The sequence below is a fragment of the Pelodiscus sinensis genome, chromosome 30, assembly GCF_049634645.1.
Source record: "Pelodiscus sinensis isolate JC-2024 chromosome 30, ASM4963464v1, whole genome shotgun sequence".
NCBI lineage: Eukaryota > Metazoa > Chordata > Testudines > Trionychidae > Pelodiscus > Pelodiscus sinensis.
Window position 1 is genome coordinate 3,640,295 of NC_134740.1, and position 18,927 is coordinate 3,659,221.

At 51.4% G+C, this 18,927-nt stretch overlaps 1 protein-coding gene across 1 annotated transcript in view; it reads right to left on the minus strand.

Annotated features, from left to right (window-relative positions):
• Window positions 1-240: 240 nt before the first annotated feature.
• Window positions 241-18,927, minus strand: part of LOC102455582 (uncharacterized) — a 63,067-nt gene continuing 44,380 nt past the window's right edge. The window contains exons 11-19 of the mRNA XM_075911910.1: window positions 17,478-17,792; window positions 15,477-16,183; window positions 12,383-12,632; window positions 11,503-11,823; window positions 10,859-11,188; window positions 9,507-9,824; window positions 6,882-7,184; window positions 4,194-4,493; window positions 241-2,838 (exon numbers count right to left, since the gene is read on the minus strand). Coding sequence (XP_075768025.1) covers window positions 2,312-2,838; window positions 4,194-4,493; window positions 6,882-7,184; window positions 9,507-9,824; window positions 10,859-11,188; window positions 11,503-11,823; window positions 12,383-12,632; window positions 15,477-16,183; window positions 17,478-17,792 — 3,371 coding nt within the window. The 3' untranslated portion in view covers window positions 241-2,311. The remainder of the gene's footprint in view (window positions 2,839-4,193; window positions 4,494-6,881; window positions 7,185-9,506; window positions 9,825-10,858; window positions 11,189-11,502; window positions 11,824-12,382; window positions 12,633-15,476; window positions 16,184-17,477; window positions 17,793-18,927) is intronic.

Here is an 18,927-nt window from a genome sequence, read left to right on the forward strand (position 1 = left end):
CTCTTTCTCAGACAGCCCAGGTTTGCCTTTTCTCTCCTGGTTCATGCCCAAGCCCCCTTTGCACCTTGATGAAGGTGACGAATCCGCTGTAGAAGAGCGTCACCAGGAAGAGGCCAACGAAGGTGGAGACCGTGGTCCAGACGCCTTGGGCATCGTCCATCTCGCTGTAGTCGTCCACGCTGTCGTCTCGGACACTGCAGGGGGTGATGCCCAGGACAGAGCTGTGCCAGGACTCTGCCAAAGGACAGGAGATGCCAGGGTCATTGGAGGGGCTATGGATGATGGGGAGGGACTCCTTTGGGACCACTTCTCCAAGGCTCAGGGCAGTTATACCAATGCTTCCATCAGGGCTCTGTCGCTAAGAGTCCCAAGAGAGGAGAGTCCCACCCCTTCCCCATGAAGAAGAGAAGCCCCCAAGGCAAGTTGATTCCACAGCCTTCGAGATTTCCACCCCTAGTTCTAGCAGATGTTCCATAACCTGTGTTCGTTGTTCCACCTTCCCCCTACTTTACTTCATAAGGCTCCCATCAAGGCAGTATGGAAGACTTCAAGGGTAAAGGCTGTGAAAGGAGGTTAGATGGACCAATTGCCTATTCTGATATAACAACTTCTACCAAGCTAAAGTCTAGATGTATCGATTGATTGATTGATCCATCCTCCATTCCCATCGATTGCCCATGACAAGGATCCGCCCCCAAGGTGGGTAAATACCAGCCTTTGGGCTGGATCTGGTCTGCCATGGTTAGCCCCGGGCGGGCCCCCGTACTGTTGCATTTACCTGTGCCTCTGCAGGGATTGGGGGATCACAGCTCCCATTGGCCAAGGATTCCGGCCAATGGGAGCTGCAATTGCCCCTACCTGTGGAGGTGAAGGTAAATAGAGTGACAGCAACCCACCAGGGGCTACCCATAGTGAACACCTCCATTTTGTTGCCTGCCGCAACCTAACCTGGCCTCTTGCATCACTCATATCTATCAGTTCCTCTTCACTACTCCTTCACGTGAGTAACACCAGTTTTGCAGCCTAGAAATTCAGCACACATGAAGTGCCAGGGCTGGCTTTCCAGACGTGCCAGGGGCTCTGTAGTTTCTAGTGGCTTTGCATGGAGCTGCAAATGTCTGGAAAGCCAGTCCATAAATAATTTGCCCGTGGGCCCAAAGAGAGGAAAAGAACCCATCTGAAGAAATGGGTTTTGCCCACGAAAGGTACATCTACCCATCTACATGTTTTGTGAGTCTTTAAAGTGCTACTAGACTATTCATAACTATATGGTAATTCAATAATCATAATCAATGGTAATTAAGTATCCATGCAGCCCAGGAATCTTTGAAAATTTGCTAAGTAATAACGACCCGGGTCTAAAATAATACTAGGAGCTTAAAGAAATAAATTCATTTCATTGAGAGTTCTGTAGCTGGGCACCTAGAACTCAGTCCTCAAATGTCTTTGAAACCAATGGGAGTTAGACCCTGACATACTATTAAAAACCTGGCATGTTGACACTATGGGGAAGATCAACACTGTTGCGATCATAGTGAAGACACACTAAATCAAACTTTGAGGCCCTCGTTGGTGCCAGTACTCCTGCTTCTCGTGAGGAGTAAGCGAAGCCAACGGGAGGGTTTGCTCCCTTCTATCTCCTGCTGCATGGACGGTGATTTAAGATATGTCGACTCCAACTTAACGTAGCTAAAGTTGCATACCTTAGATTGACCTTCCACTCCAGTGTAGACCAGGTCTACTAGGCAGAGAGTATTTCCATTGCAGGCAGTGTTAAACTCTTCCAAGGCAAACTCTGTACTGGTTGCCCCGACTTGTGATGCGATCTGTTCCGGAGATAGTGTCGCAAGTCGGAGACGTCGTAACTCGAGTCCACATTTATGACAGGCATCGTACGCAATCATAAATGTGGGGCCGAGGATGTAAGTCAGGGGATTTCAGCCCCTTCTGCACTTACGGAAAAGTTCGTAAGTGTGGGGGGTCGTAAATCGGACCGTTGCAAAGCAGGGGCCTCCTGTATCTCCCCATGTTAGAACAGAGTAAATACAGTTTAACTGGGTTTACCCCTGGCTCAACCACTGATTACAGGTGTATATAGTGTAACTATAGTGTAGTTTATATCACGGCCTCCGTTTGTGTTATGGCACTCCGGATATTTCAATAATGAAATAAAAAAATGAAATAGCAACAATAGCCATAATCATAGTAATAAATATCCCCTCTCCAGCCTTTAGCATCATATCCTGCTGTCTGCAGGAGAAGAGGTAGGAAACCACGAATAAGAGCAAAATTTCCCGCGGGTGCAGTTGGCTTATCGCTTTAATAGGCGTGTGAAATGTACACAAAGAAGGCAGGCAAATGACGTCTTCATTTGGATCGAGTCAGAGGAAGCACAAGTAGGGAAGGGGTAGAGGCCAAACTGGAAGGATTGGGGGATAGGCCATAGAGGAATCTTTAGGGTGAGGTGCAGAGCGGGTTTGGGAAGCATTAAAGCAGCAGTTGAGCTGTTACCAGTATGGACATTGGTACTTCTGGCTACAATCCCTTCGGAGGACAGGTGGGCGACTAGGCAGCTGTAGGAAGTCCCCAGAATCCACTTGCTCCTGGGCACCTCAAGCTGGCTGATCACCGAGCACCGTTGGTGGTTGTGGTCGCAGTCATGGCGCTCGTCGTTGGCCAGGCTGTCGATCTCGGTCTGGGCTGTCTTCTCTTGCCACCAGATGGAGATGGCCCCAGGGTAGAAGTCTTTGACGACGCAGTGAAGAGTGAGGTTTTGGTTGCTACAGATTTCCTCGGAGGAAGGGGGCAGGAGGTAGATAGTGGGTGTCTTCAGGGAACCTGCAGGTTTCGAGGAGCACGGTGGGGAAGAAGAGACCAGATAATGGGAGAACTGAAAGCCAAGTATCATGGGTCAATCAAGGCCCATAAAGTAATTCAAGGGGCTTTCATTCCAAGGCACCAAGAATATACTTATATGATAAGATGGTCAATTCAAAATTAATCTCTCTCTCTTTCTTTCTCCATATCCCTTATCTATCTATCTATCTATCTATCTATCTATCTATCTATCTATCTATCTATCTATCTATCTATCTATCTATCTATCTATCTATCTATCTATCTATCTAAACTTTTAATACTGGTGTTCGTCAGTACAGTATCTGAAATCTGGATAAATTGCAATGCTTATCCTAACGGTCCAGCCCCTTCTATTTCCCTAAACCTAACCCTAACTTTAACCCTAACTCTATACCTAACCTTAACCCGAACCCTAACCCAACCCTTAACCCTAACCCTAACCCTAACCTTAATTTTAACCCTAATCCGAACCCAAACCTGAACCCAAACCTTAACCCTAACCCTAACCCTAACCTTAAACCTAACCTTAATTTTAATGCTAATACTAACCCGGACCCAAATCCAAACTTTAACCCTTAACCCTAACCCTAATCCTAAACCTAACTTTAACTTTAACCCTAACCAGAACCCGAACCTTAAACCTAACCCTATCCTTAACCCTAATCTGAACTCAAACCTTAACCTTAACCCTAACCTTAACCCGAGCCCAAACCCAAATATTAACCCTAACGCTAACCTTAACTTTAACCCTAATCCTAACCCGAACCAAAACCCAAACCTTAAGCCTAACCCTAACCTTAACTTTAACCCTAACCCAAACCTGAACCCTAATCCTAACCCTATCCCTATCCCTATCTGTAATCTTAACCCTAACTCTAACCCTAAACCTAAACCTAATCTTAACCCTAACCCTAGCCCTAACTCTAACCCTAAAACTAACCTTAAGCCTGTGGGTCCATTCCCCAACCAGTTCAGGATTCTCCCTTACCATCCACCCTCACGTACACATTATCCTTAATGCTTACCTTACAATTCACTCTCAGCTTCTCCCTTCTGCCTGAGTCTAATATCCACCCCTAGCGAGTGCTTTACTTTGAGCCCGAACCCTAAAGTCCATATGCAGCTAATAACCTCACCCAACCCACAGCTCTACAGTCGATCACCCACCCAGTCTCCTGTGGGTTCATTCCTAGCTAACCGAACATTCCCGTGAGTTATTCTCCAGCATGACTTTGGATCGCTCCAGTGACCCCAGAGCCCCTCTGAGATGCTATCCTCTGACCCTAATGGACCGCCCTGGTCAGGATTGGAGGGCCTTTCTTCTAAGTTCTCACCATTCTTTGGGCTGATGTCCAGTTCACTCTTTCCCAGGTCACTTGTGATCTGGCATCGGACGCTCCCAGTGGAGTTCCACTCACTCAGGTTGACATGGAGCCAACTCTGCAGCCAGGTGCTACCGTTGACTTGCTCTGTCGTCACGGCCCCCAGGTCCGCGGGCTCCCCGTCCATCGTCCATTCAATGCTGGCATTGACCAGGGGGGTCTTGCATGTCACAGCGGCTGTCTCATTGGTGAACAGCTCTTTCAAAGATGGGGGCTGCAGGGAGGCGGAAGGCAATGCCGGTTCATGGCAACCTGTGGAAGAACCATTGAAGAAGTGGTCACAGACAGTGCTGCCTGCCCAATCAGTGGTGGGGGGGGGGCATGTTTCAAATGATGGGGGGCTTAAAGTTTAGAGTCTGGGATATGTATTTCTCAGCTGCTCAACTTCTACTGGGTTTTGGAGTCATAAGTTCATTGATCTAGCTTCAGCTTCCAGCCTTTTGGAGCTTGTCATACCCCTTTTCTGATAAATCCAGAGCTCTGTGATCAGTTTTCGGCCATACGTAAGAATTTGTGATCAAGCCGACTGTTAATCTTTGTCAAGCAACGTATCATGGAATCATCAAATCTCAGGGTTGGAAGAGACCTCAGGTGGCATCGCGTCCAGTCCCCTACCCAAAGCAGGACCAACCCCAACGCAATCATCCCTGCCAGGACTTGGTCAAATTGAGACTTAAACACCTCTAGGGATGGAGATTCCACCCCCTCCCTAGGGAACCCATCCCAGTGCTTCCCCACCCGCCTCGGGAAATATTTTTTCCTAATATCCAACCTAGACCTGCTCCACAAGAAAAAAAGTAGGAAAAAACCCATCACTGTCAGGCTGTGGTTCTTGGACCTTTGGGCCTTCAGGACATCCCACTCAATGAGGACCTTTTTTCTGTCAACCACTCATGATGACAAAATAGGTGCAGGAAGGGGTGGGGGTCTGGCCAGGAGTCTGGGGTGCAGGAGCAGACTGAGGTAGCAAGCTGGGAGGTTGGGTGCAGGAGTGGGCTGATGTTGGGGGTCTGGACGGGAGGAGGGGTGCAGGTGAAGACAGGGTGATTGGAGGGGTGGGGTCTGGGAGGGAGGGATGGTGCAGGAGCAGGCTGCGGGTGGGGGTTCAGGGAGGGAGGGTGCATGAGGGGGCTGTGGGTGCAGAGTCTGGGCATTAAGGGGCTGGGAGGGGCTTACTTGGCTCCATGCCTTCCACCACTCCCAAGGCACCACCTCCCCGCTGCTCCCATTGGCCATGACTCCAGCCAATGGGAGCAGTGGGAAAAGTCTTCAGGCAAGCAGTTTCCTGCACAGCTATTTCCGCACCCTGGGGGAAGGTGAGCAGCAGTTCATGGAGCCACTAACTTCCCCCACAAGCTGAATCTGGCCTGGAAAGCTCCCCGTGCTCCTACACCGGAAACTGGCTCTGGAGCTCCAACTTTGCGGGGGATGGCATAGATCTGGAGCACCAAGCTGACCCCTCGCTTCAGGGAGGGAGCAAGCCCTGAGCTCATAGCCTGCCTGCAAGATGGTCGCAGACCACTAGTGGTCCATGGACCACACTTTGAGAACCACTGCTGTAAGCTCTGCTTTCTATCTCCTTAATCACTCTGGTGGACTTCTCTGAAACTGAGAACTGACATCTGATACCTTGAATGTTAATGCTTGATCACTGAGAACTGACTTTTGATATCCAACAATTAACAGCTAAGAACTGCGGGTATGTCTACACTAGCTCGTTAGCTCGAGCTAGATAGGCAAATGAGGGCAACCAGGGTTGCAAATGAAGCCCAGGATTTAAATATCCCGGGCTTCATTTGCATGTTCCCGGGCGCCGCCATTTTTAAATCCCCCTTAGTCTGAACTCCGTGCCCGCGGCACAGAGTAGGTAGTTCAAATTAGGATCGCTAATTCGAACTACTGGTACACCTCATTCCATGAGGAGTAACGGTAGTTCGAATTAGAGATCCTAATTTGAACTACCTACTCCATGCCATGTGTAGCTGCGGGCACGGAGTTCGGACTAAGGGGCATTTAAAAATGGCGGCACCCGGCAAGATGCAAATGAAGCCCGGGATATTTAAATCTCAGGCTTCATTTGCAACCCCGGTTGCCCTCATTTGCCTACCTAGCTCAAACTAACGAGCTAGTGTAGACATACCCTGATGGATGATACGTGAAGATGGACTTTGCGTATTTGAGAACATCGTTGACAAAGAAATAACAAACGATCACGGAGCCTGGATTTGTAATTCTTAACGACTGATAACTGAGAATCAACCAGCAGATCATTAAGAATTGACTTTTGGTGAATGTGAATGGATGTACAAGTGCTGACGGGTGATCATTGCTGAGGTGGGACAATTCAGCAGGGAGAATGACCAACAGCCTTTGCTGATGGCAGGCATAGAGAGAAATTAGCAGAAAATCCCTAGTTCTATACCGAGAGCAATGAGAAGGAAGCTGCAAAAAGAGGCAGCCTCTGTGAATGTGAGTTTGGGTGCTGCTGAGAAGAAGACAATGACAGGAAGAGGTAGCCAGAGAAAAGGTACCCAAGATGGAAGGAGAGATTCTGTACATGAATTTCCATACATTTCCTCTAAATTCCCAAGAAGCTTGGAAGAGCTCAGCCTATGGAGCTAAGTCCTGCTTAGCACTTACCAGGAGAATGCAGCGCCTTCTTCAGGACTGTCGTGGAGTTATGGGTCACTGTGCACACATAGGTTTTTGTTGTGCTCCATTCTCCCGCTCTGATCACAAGCTCACAGCGCTGCTGAAATCTCCCATCGCCCAGGGCCATCGGAGAGGAGGGAGAGCTACAGTTGCGTTGCTGCTCGTTGACCATCCATTGCATGTCTAGGTGTTTTGGGTAGAAGCCGGTGGCAAAGCAGGTCAGAGTCTCATGCCCACCTGTGTCTGGTGCGTGGAAGACTGTGATTGAGGGGGGAGATGACTCCAGGAAATCTGAAACAAAGGGTTGGCTTTTTGTTGTAATTTAATTCAGGCCGAAGGATGGGGGGGTTGGAGAAAGTAGGAAGCTGAAGAGAAGGTGAGCTTGAAATACACCTGGAAATGGATGTTGGATGTACCTTGAGGTGCAGGTAGGAATGCTCCTGAGGAAATCTCTAACCACCAAGCTCTTCAGATGCAAACCCTGGAAGTGTAGACCTAGGGCATCCCTAGGTCTCGGGGGTTTATCGCAGAATCATAGAATCACAGAACACTAGAACTGGAAGGCATCTCAAGAGGTCATCGAATCCAGTCCCCTGACCTCATGGCAGGACCCAATACTGTCTAGATCATCCCTGATAGATGTCTATCTAACCTGCTCTTAAATATCTCCAGAGATGGAGATTCCACAACCTCCCTCTGATTATGATTATGATCATGAGGTGGTGAGTCTTAGGCCGGTGTTTCTTAAACTTTTTAAGACTGAGGAACACCAAACCAAAAAATAAAAAATAAAAAGGTCAGGGGAAAAAGGGTCAGGGGGAAAGTTATTGAAAAAAAAAGGTTGCCTGTCCCTTTAAGGATGGCCATTTTGAATTCTGTTGTTCTCCATGGCATACCTCTGACTGCCTCGTGGCACACCACTGTGCCACAGAACACCATTTAAGAAACACTGGTCTTAGGCAGTGACACCAAGGCTTCACCATGACATCCGGTTGCATCCGGTCATGTTGTGATGCCAAAACTGAGTCTTGAGACAGCCACATGTCACACAAACCGTGGGTGGTGGTGGCCTGTCCCATGCTCTGCCACAGTGCACATGATGCAATGCAACTAGGGACTGTCCAAGGGGTGACACACACACTACATCCTGGATCAACCACATAGTACTGAGCTGGCAAGCAAAATGGTACCGAAATCAATCGTGACGCCATTTTTTTCCCGTCACATTGTGCCACAGAGCAGTGAAACTGCTGAATCATGGGGCATTCATGCAGGGCTGAGATGAGGTGTCTTTATTTTTTTTCATAGCCAGATCGCAACATTGCACAACAAGGAAATATGGACAATCACAGACAAGACAGGACTCGTTTACGGTACAGCAAACGAATAAGAAACAACCAGTAATCCTAGAAGGCATCTCACAGCAAAACATCACACAGTAAAGAAAAAGCCACATGTCGCTGCAACACACTATACAATAAAACTGTCGGAAGCATCACCGTGTTGTGACGAGACATCCTCCTATGATGACAAGCCCTCACAACTCATGTCGGTGCATCACCACATCATGAAAATATACCAAAGGCCACAGTGTGACAATGTAAGCTCTAGTTGTGACATCCCGCCAGCACGTCATGACCATGTATGTCCAGGTCACGAAAACGTCCTGATATTGCATCACTTTCCCATTCAACATATCTTATTCCATGCCAATGGGCAATGCCACAAAGCCAACATGTCACAACAAAAGCTACGTCACACTCCGCAAGGCAGAGGTGGGAAGCTAGACCTCACTAGACCATGATGAAAGGTCTCTAGCTCACAAGAATGGATTCCTTGCCTCCCACTGATGTATCATCATACTGAGATGAAAGGCCATTTCTGAATCATTTCTTCTCATTTTCCCCTCTCCAGGCTACCCAGTCCTCGTTTTCAGAATTCCCAGGAAAAGGGTTCTCCATTACTGTCGGGAAAATGTTTCCACATATAAACATGAAAATGGCCAGACTGGGTCAGATCAAAGGTCCATCCAGCCCAGTGTCCTGTTAGCCGACAGTGGCCAATACCAGATGCACCAGAGGGAGTGAATAGAACAAGGAATCATCATGTGATCGCTTACCTGTCACCCTTTTCCAGACTCTGAAAGAGACTAGGGACACCATTCCTACCCATCCTGGTTAGTATTGATGGGTTAGTTCGAACTAGGGTGGTTAATGTAGGCAACCGAAGTTGCAAATGAAGCCCGGGATTTGAATTTCCCGGGCTTCATTTGCATCTTGCCGGGCGCCGCCATTTTTAAATCCCCGCTAGTTCGGACTCCGTGCCCGCGGCTACACACGGCACGGAGTAGGTAGTTTGGATTAGGCTTCCTATTCCGAACTACCGTTACTCCTCGTGGAACGAGGGATTCATTTGCAACTTCGGTTGCCTACATTAACCACCCTAGTTCGAACTAGGGTGGTAGTGTAGACATACCCTTAAAGTCTTGGTCTTCACAACATCCTCTGGCAAGGAGTTCCGCAGGTTGACTGCACCACCTGTAGGCTCCACCAACTTACATAGACTCCTGCCCCCTCCCCACTCTAAGAAATTCTGTCTGGTACCTAGACTCACCTAACACAGTGATGCTGGTGGAGTTCATAGATATCAAGGACTCATGCCCTACCATGCAGGTAAACACAGTCCCACTGTCCCATTCAGACACTGGGATTCTCAGGTAGCTTTGGGTAGAGAAGGTGGAATTCTTCTCTTCAGCCACTGGGGGCAGAGTAATGTATCTGGTGGGCCTGATGGCGTGATTGTCTCTTTTCCATTCGATGAGCAATTCAGATGGGAAGAAACCAGAGACCTTACAGGTCAGCCACACCTCTGTTTTGGGGCTGGGTAGCATCGGCATGAGAAGGATCAGGGATACAGTTGGAGCCTTGGCACCTGTCAAGAGAGGATGTGCAAGGTGAGTCAATCAAGACTGGCGTCCGGCCCTGAAGTCAATGGGGTTGGTGATTTGGACATGGAGCTGCTCCCCTCTACACAGGAGACTGGCTGGCTTAAAAGGAAATGGAACGTGGGGTCGTTCCCCTCTTGGGGGTGCTGTCTCTGATCCAGCCCCATGTCAGGGACATTATGCAGCTCATTTGTGGGCTCTGTAGGAAGGGGTGTTGGGCTACTGGACTTGGGGTATTGGACTTGCTGTCCTTTCTTCTTGGCTGTCACCTATGTAGTATTCCTCTGCTTTAGCTATTTGTCCCCATAAACATTCATTGATTCGTTCATTTGATCATGCCTTCGGTTTTTTGTTCATCTGTCCATCCTTCCTTCCAGCCGTCCAATTTCCCATGAATCCCCATCCATCCATCCATCCATCCATCCAAATCCCCATCCATCCATCCATCCATCCATCCATCCATCCATCCATCCAATTCCTCATGAATCCCCTATTCCGCCATCCATCCCACCGTCCATCCATCCAATTTCCCATGAATTCCCCATCCATCCATCCATCCATCCATCCATCCATCCAATTTCCCATGAATCCCCTATCCATCCATCCATCCATCCATCCATCCAAATCCCCATGAATCCATCCATCCATCCATCCATCCATCCATCCATCCATCCATCCATCCATCCATCCATCCATCCATCCAATTCCTCGTGAATCCCCTATTCCGCCATCCATCCCACCATCCATCCACCCAATTTCCCATGAATTCCCCATCCATCCATCCATCCATCCATCCATCCATCCATCCATCCATCCATCCATCCAATTCCCCATGAATCCCCTATCCATCCTTCCACCCATCCATAATCCATCCATCCATCCTTTAACTGCAGCTCTCTCTTTCTCTGCCTTATAGTACCTGACCCTTTCCAGGGAGGGGGATTTGTCCCCATCTCTACATCCTCTAAAGCATTAGGGCAAAGTCACTGATGATAGTTGTTGTTCCTTCTATTTCCCTCACCTCTGGGCTTCTGGATCGTTGCCTCCACACCCCGGAACAGTGAGCAGGTATGAGTCACTCTACAGAGGATGCTGCTCCCGGCATCCCAGACTCCCCTGGGGACAGCCAGGTGGCTCAGGAGACTCTGAGTCTGGTTGCTATGGTTTTCGGCTTTTCCTGTGGTGGCGTTGGTGGTCCAGTTGGCCCCGTCCAGCTCCCAGGTGACTCTCGCTTGGCCCAGCTCATAGCCCACTGCCAGGCAAGTCAAGAGGGCTTCCCCTCGGGTGAGCAAGGCCTCCAGGGATGGCTTCAGGAGGTAGAGGCTTGGCACAGGGATGCCCCCCTGACAGGCTGGATGGAGAAGAAGGGTAGACCAGTCCTTCATATGGTGTGAAGTGGGGAGAGGCTACAGGGAGGGAAGGGATGGGGGAGATGTAGAGGGGCCTGCTCGGAGAAGGGGGAAGGGTGCAGAGCAGAAACAGCAAAGGTTTTGGGGGAGCAGGGATGACTCAGACAGGGCAGAGAGTACAGAGGGGGAAGGCACGTGTGGATCCAGGCATAGAGCAGAGGGGGCTGCAGAAGGTGTGGGGAGCAAGCAGAGGATGGAGGGAATGGTGGAGAGAAGAAAGGGGAGGATTCTGGGGACTGTAGAGGAGCCAATTCACCTTCACACTTGCTGATAGTGCTAAGTTGCGTGCTGCCGGTTCCTGGGTGGGTCACGTTGCAGCTGTACACCCCCAGCTGGTCCCATTCCGTCTGGGAGAGGGTCAGGTTGCTGGAGGTACTGAATCTCCCATCGTTCCCTTGGAGAAGACCAGCCTGGGTGCCAGGTCTCTCCTTCCCACCTGCCTGCCAGGTCAGCTGCAGGTCCTGGGGGTAGTAGCCACTGGTGGAACAGAGCAAGGTGACAGTGTCATTGGCTCCTGGGCTTGGGCAGGCAGGCAGCACATGGAGTTTCACGGCGGGAACAGTGGGGAGCATCCAGTCTGCTGGGAGAAAGGGAGTCACAGTTGAGTGCCGAGGGAACCCCTCCAGAATCATCCATTTGTCTAGGTAGCTAAGCCCATGCAGCTCATCCAACCCTCCCTCCCCAGACACATGCCCTTGCATCCATCCGTCCATCTGTCCATCCATCCATCTCTCCCCAGACATGCATCCATCCATCCATCCATCTGTGTATCCATGCATGCATCCATCCATGCAACCATCCATCCATCCATCTGTCCATCCATCCATCCCTCCGCAGACATGCATCCATCCATCCATCTCTCCCCAACACATCTATCTATCCATGCATCCATCCATCTGTCCACTGACTCCCCGCATCTCCTTTTAACTCCAAAAGAGATGAGGATTTCTATGATGGAGCCAATCCATTGACCTGCCTTGCTGCTGTACATTGGGCGATGTAGCCTCGCTTTCCCATACCTCATGCATTCCTCGCTCTCTCTGATGCTCTGTAGCAGCCAACTGGCATATCTAGGCCCACAGACCATCCCCAGGGAAATAACTCTTGTGGCTATAGTGGAACATTCTATAGTGCACCTTTTCTGGACGTCTTCATGGTCACCTTCTCCCTTGTCTGTTTATTTTCCACCTCACAAGCATAATTTGCCTCTTCTTTCCATTTGGCAAAAGGCACTTCAGTATGGTAGCTGGCTCTATATGTACCATTCTCCACCTTTCGCTCGCTCACAGTGTGAGGCTTCCCTTGCCACTTAATTGTCACTCCTTTGGGCCAGTAGTTGTAGGCAATACATGTCAATGTCACCGTTTTCTTCTCTTGGTCTATGGACTGCAGGAGTTCCACCAGGAGCTTTTGGGGAGTGGTCGGGGCTGCAAAGAAACCCAGAGGTTAATCTGATAGCAGCCCATCTGAGCGAAAGGGGATGGTGAGTAGGTATGTGCAGACGGGTTAGGAAAGGGATGACTTACCTGGATGCAGCGATAGCAATCCCTCAGCAGGATTAGCGAAAGAAAAAGAAGGGGTAGTCTTCATGAAGCAACATGGAGGAGCATCAAGGAAGGTGGGCAAGAAAGAACTGCATGGAGAATTCTACTGTGGTAGGGTCACCAATGGGTGTCCAATGGGTGTGTGGACATGCCGAGTGGAATGGAAGCATCTCCATTCAGTTGGGTGGGGTCGCTGGGAGTCGGTGCCGTTCAATTACAGCCTACGGGCTGTTGTCCTCTACCGAACACTATGTGAAGGATAAGCCTGGCGTTGCTCATGAGATTAACCTTGTACAGGAGATGCTTTTGGCATCTTCCTACCGTGGCTTGTATGTACTCTCCTTGGCTGGAGAGCACTCATCAGCATCTGAACCTTATGTGAACTCTGTCCCCACCCCCAGCTCAACATTTCCTTGGGAGACGATTTTTATTTGGCACCCTTTGAATGACTGTGGATACATGAAGGCAGCCCAGTGTGCCAACAACAAGGGGAAGAATAAGAAGGGACCATAAAGACAAAATTAGGAACCTGCCACTGTTAGTCTCCATGTCAGACTGTGAAGCAAACAACTCCCAGGGGGTATGTCTACACTACAGAGCTAATTTGAACTAACTTAGTTCGAATTAGTTAATTCGAACTAAGCTAATTCGAACTAGCACATCTAGACTTAAAAACTAGTTTGAATTAGCGTTTTGCTAATTCGAACTAGTGCATCCACACTGATTGGACGCAGGGGCGCATTTAAGGGCAGCTGAAACCGGTTCTAGCAGGGCATCAGGTCAGTAGTTGCTTTGTGTGGCTGCTGTCTGAGGCTATCTGAGGCTCGTGCTGAAAGGGACCCCCCTGGACAGCCGGTTCTCAGCTTTTCCTGCTTGCTTGCCTACCTCGCCGAGGGACAGCAAAGCGTTTCTCTCTGTGTCCGTCTGTGTCAGTGCTTCCCTTCAGGGACGCCGCCGCAGGTGGCAACATGGAGCCAGAGCTCCCCCTGCACTTTCTGCTGCAGTTTCTGGACTTGCTGCTGCAAGCCTGCCAGCTATGGGTGGAGGCTGCCATGCAGCACCTGGTGCACATCAGCTCCCTGCCTCTCCGCCTGGCCACCCTGGGGGCCATAGTGCAGATGCGGTGGCGCCCGGGCGCCGGCGTGCTCCGCCGCATCTGGCATCTGGACACCAGCAGCGACTGGTGGGACCGCATCGTCCTGGAGCGCTGGGGAGACCAACAGTGGACCCAGAACTTCAGAATGAAGAGGGACACCTTCCTGGAGCTCTGCGATTGGCTCACCCCTGCTCTGCGCAGAAGGGACACTCGCATGAGGCCCGCCATCCCCCTCCAGAAGCATGTGGCCATCGCCCTCTGGAAGCTCTCCACGCTGGACAGCTACCGATCCATCGGGAACCAGTTCGGCGTGGGAAGATCCACCGTCGGAGCAGTGCTCATGCAGGTACGGAACTCGCCGGCCACTGGGCCGGGGGCGAGGGGGGCTGCAAGGAGGGGATGGGCCGCCCAGGGAAAACGGGGGTTGAGGGGGGAAGGAGGCAAAAGTGCCCTACACTGGAGGGGCATGTCTCTCCCGGTCGTACTACACACTGCCCGGGGGGGTTGCTTCCAGGAGTGGGGCGCGGGGCACTGCCAGGGCACAAACACTCCCAGCCACCCGGATGCCCCACTGATTCGCGCTTTGCTGTGTCTCTCCGCAGGTGGTCAAGGCCATCAACCGGGTGCTGCTCCGCAGGGTGGTCCGCCTCGCCGACCCAGATGCCATCATCCAGGGGTTCAGCACCCTTGGCTTCCCCAACTGCGGGGGGGGCCATCAACGGGATGCACATCCCCATCCGTGCCCCGGAACACCAGGCCTCACAGTACGTGAACCACAAGGGGTACTTCTCCGTGATCCTGCAGGCCGTGTGTGACCACCGGGGCCAGTTCACGGACATTAATGTGGGCTGGTCCGGCAAAGCACACGATGCCAGGGTGTACCGGAACTCCTCCATGTGCCAGAGGCTTCAGGCTGGGACCTTCTTCCCCGACCGCCACATCAGCCCTGGCTCATGAAGCCCTACACGGGGCACCTCAACCCCTCCCACCAGGCCTTCAATGCGAGGCTCACCAGGGCCCGCATTGTGATTGAGGGGGCCTTCGGACGATTGAAAGCCCAATTTTGATGCCTCCTCACCCGTCTCGACCTCGCTAAGCACAACATCCCTCTCGTGGTGGCAGCATGTTGTGTGCTGCACAATTTGTGTGAGAGGAAGGGGGAGGCTTTCCTGCCAGCCTGGATGGCTGAGACTGACTGCATGGCTGGCCAGTACACTCAGCCCTGCACCACCGCTGTCCATGAAGCCCCGCGGGGGGCATCCGGATCCGGGAAGCCCTGCAGGAGAGCTTCCTGGTGGAGGAGGAGGAGGACTGAACTCACCCTGCATGCCCCACTGGGGCCTTCTTCCACCCTCCCCCCCTTCCCCTTTCCCCTCCCTAATCCCCCTTCCTAATGTAAAATAAAGACACATGTTTTGGCAAACAAAATCTCTTTTTATTGTACATAACTGGGGTGGGGGGAGGGAGGAGTGAGGGTGGGAGAGGGGAGGGGGAAACCTGGGAGGAGAGAGCTGGAAGGGGGCGGAAGGGGAGGAAGGGAAGGGAAAGCTCAGGGTTGGGGGTCGGGCTGGCTCTCCCGTCTCATAGCACTGCGGGTGCGGGGGTCTCGGGGGGGAATGACTGTGGAGGGTGAAGCAGGAGGGATGGGGGGGTGGAGGAAGCGGGAGGGGGAGCAGGGGCAGCTGCAGCAGCCGGAGCAGGAGGAGGCAGGAACCGGTCGACCAGGGTCTGGAGGTGGCCTCTGAGGGCACGGCCCTGCTCCTCCAGCGCCTCCAAACTCCGCTGGCGCAGCCGAAGGTCCTCCTGGACCCAGTGCTCCTGGTTGCGGAGCAGCTTCTCCATGAACCGGAGGTGCCGCCGCTGGTAGTCCTCCTGGTTCCTGGCTCTCCTGCTGGCCTGGGCACGGGCAGTTGTTGCAGGCGGGGTGGTGCGCCCTGCAGTCCCAGGTGCTGCGGCTGTGGTGAAACAAGAGCACCGGTCAATTCTTCCTGGGGACCAGGTGGGTGAAACCCAGGCCCCCTCTGCAAGGCCAGGGCCCCTGCATGACACCCAGCTACTGCTCCATGGTGGGCAAGGCCCAGGCGCATGGTTCCTGGGCTCCCTCTCCCCCCACCCCCCCGTACACATAAGGGGAGCATGATGGTACTCACATGTGGAGGCCTCCCCGGCATCGGACGACACAGGAGACATGCTCAGTGGGGTGTCTCGGGGGTCCTTGGTCCTGGGCAAGCTGCCGGTAGGCTTCTGGCTCCTGGCGTTCTCTGGCTCCTCCTCCTCCGTGTCCAGGAGTGGTCCCTCTGCCCCGGGGTCAATCATCACTCAGGGAGCATGGACGGCATGAGCCCCGAGGATGCGGTCCAGAGCCTGGAAGTGGGGGCACGCCTCCAGGTCGTCCCCTGCCTGGCAGACCCGGGAGTAGGACTGCCGCAGGTCCTTGATCTTACAGCGCACCTGCTCCCGGCTACGCTGGTGGCCTCTGGCGGCCAGGCTGGCAGCCATGCGGCCGTAGACTGCCGCGTTCCTGTGGCTAGTGCGGAGATCGTGGACATTGGAGGCTTCCCCCCAAACCTCGATGAGGTCCATGATCTCCGCACTAGACCACGCGGGCACCCACCTCTTGCGGCCCCGGGCAGGCTCCTGGGAGCCGCCAGGCTGGTCCTGGGAAGAGGGGGAGGGCTGGGTGGCATCAGGTGGCTGGCTCATCCCGTGGCAGCTGCAGAGTCTGCTGGCAAGGTGCTGGCAGGCTTGCAACTGGCACAAACACTGTAGCCTGCCCGTGGCCCTTTAAGGGCTCCGGGGCTGGGAGGGGGGCAGTAGAGTTTGCCTGGTGTTGGCCAGAGTGGCCAGCAGGGCAAGCTGGGAAGGGCTAGCCTCCCACTAGTTCGAATTAAGCGGCTACACACCCCTTAATTCGAACTAGTTAGTTCGAACTAGGCATTAGTCCTCGTGAAATGAGGTTTACCTAGTTTGAATTAAGTTCGAACTAGCGGATCGCTAGTGTAGCGCCTATCAAAGTTAATTTGAACTAATGTCTGTTAGTTCGAATTAACTTTGTAGTGTAGACATACCCAGGGAGACATGTGGGTTAGAGAGAAATTTTTTTTTCAGCAAACTCCCTCCCAGCCATGAAAGACCTCTGTAACCTTCCCCCAAGAGCAAAAGTGTCCATCCCCATGTCTTGGCCATATCGCAGCCCAACAAGATTGTATTCTGATCCCTCCCAGAAATTCCCTCTTGCATGTAGCACAATTTTCCTACACTTTGGTTAGTGGTGACAGGGTCCTTGAGACTGTGGCTTTATGGCCATAAGTGGTGGATTGGGATCCCTGTTACTTGGGACATTTCAGACTGGCTAATACCTTGGGGGGAATAGGGAATTCGCCTGAACTGAAGTGCCAGGGAGGTTTTCCACCAAGTTCAGGTTGCAATAAATCTTGCAGTTCTTGGTTTCACTGAAGATGGCATTATGAAAACAGAAAGCTTTCTTTGCCCCTCCCTTGTCCCCAGGGCTCAAGCACTTGCTCCTTCCATTGGAATAAGAAAGCATGCCGACATCCCCAAATGACCACCTGCCTCTGAGAATAAACTTACCAAGGTTCACCTGTTCCACAACACTCTTGGGCTCACTAAAGGATGGGTGATGCACCACGCAGGTGCAGTTTTCAATTCCTTCACTTCTTTCGACCTTCAGGATGCTGTAGGTGGATAAAGTGCCACTTCCTGTCACAGGGCCATTGTTGTAACTGGACTTGAGGACCGGGGAGTTATTCTTCAACCAGGAGATGCTGATGTCTTCGGGGGAAAAGCCGCTAGCTTCGCAGACAAGAGTCAAGGAGACTCTGTCCCCTGAGTCATCTTCATGGTAGGCTTTTGAGATGGTGATGAGAGGCTCCTTCATAGCGATGCCTACATGAAAACAAAGAGGGGCAAGACAAGAATAAGACTTAGTTGCACATCTAATGTTGAGACTTAGATCCAGCAACTATCGCTCTGTAAAGGGACCAGAGAGCAAATGTTGAGGATGAGTGTGATGCTAGACCAAGCAAAAGAAAAACTCAACAACTGGGCAACATGTTCCTTGAGACTTAAAGACCCAAAACAGTGCTTCTCCTTAAAGTGCACAGTGAATGTCCAGATCCTTACTCTTAAATGGCAACAAATTAATATTATCTTTGTTTTCATGATACTCAATTTCTTTGCTTCCCTCATCTATATAATCTCTTCCTTCCTCGTTATCTTCACCTTCTTCAGATCACAATCTTCACTGTCACCCTCCTCTTCTTCACCATCTTCTTCAGCATTCTGATGTTCTTTCCCTTGTTGTCCGTCAGCATCTTCGTTATCATCAGCACTATCTTCATCTCCTTTTGGATCGTCAACAGGGTCCTCACCCTCAGTTTGGCTTTGACATCATGCAGATGGACACTGGGCTTGTGGCTGTTCCTGCATCCCAAAACTGAACCCTCACCCCAAACCGTCGACCTCACTATCTGCTCTTTACCCCATCTCTGCAGTCAAGCCTGTGTATTATCATGAACCTCATTCTATCACAGCTGTATTGAAGACACCTTGAGGTTTTCAAAGGTTGGTTGAGGGATTTGGAGACATTGGCGATCTTAGTGGGATTTGAGCCCCTAACTCCAATGGATTCTCTCCAAAATTTCCACCAGACATGGCACCAAAAGCCGGAAACCATCCACATTAACCAGGCTGATTCCAAGAAGTGAGAAATATATTTGTGTAACAGCCACAAACAGAACAAAACCTGGGACCTTTAGAACTTAGTGGCTGTGTCTAGACTGGCCAGTTTTTCTGGAAAATCAGCCGCTTTTCCGGAAAAACTTGCCAGCTGTCTACACTGGCGGGTTGAATTTCCACAAAAGCACTGACTTCCTACTGTAAGAAATCAGTGCTTTTTGCGGAAATACTATGCTGCTCCCATTCGGGCAAAAGTCCCTTTTGCGCAAAAGGGCCAGTGTAGACAGCTCAGATTTGTTTTCCGCAAAAAATCCCCGATCGTGAAAATGGCGATCGGGGCTTT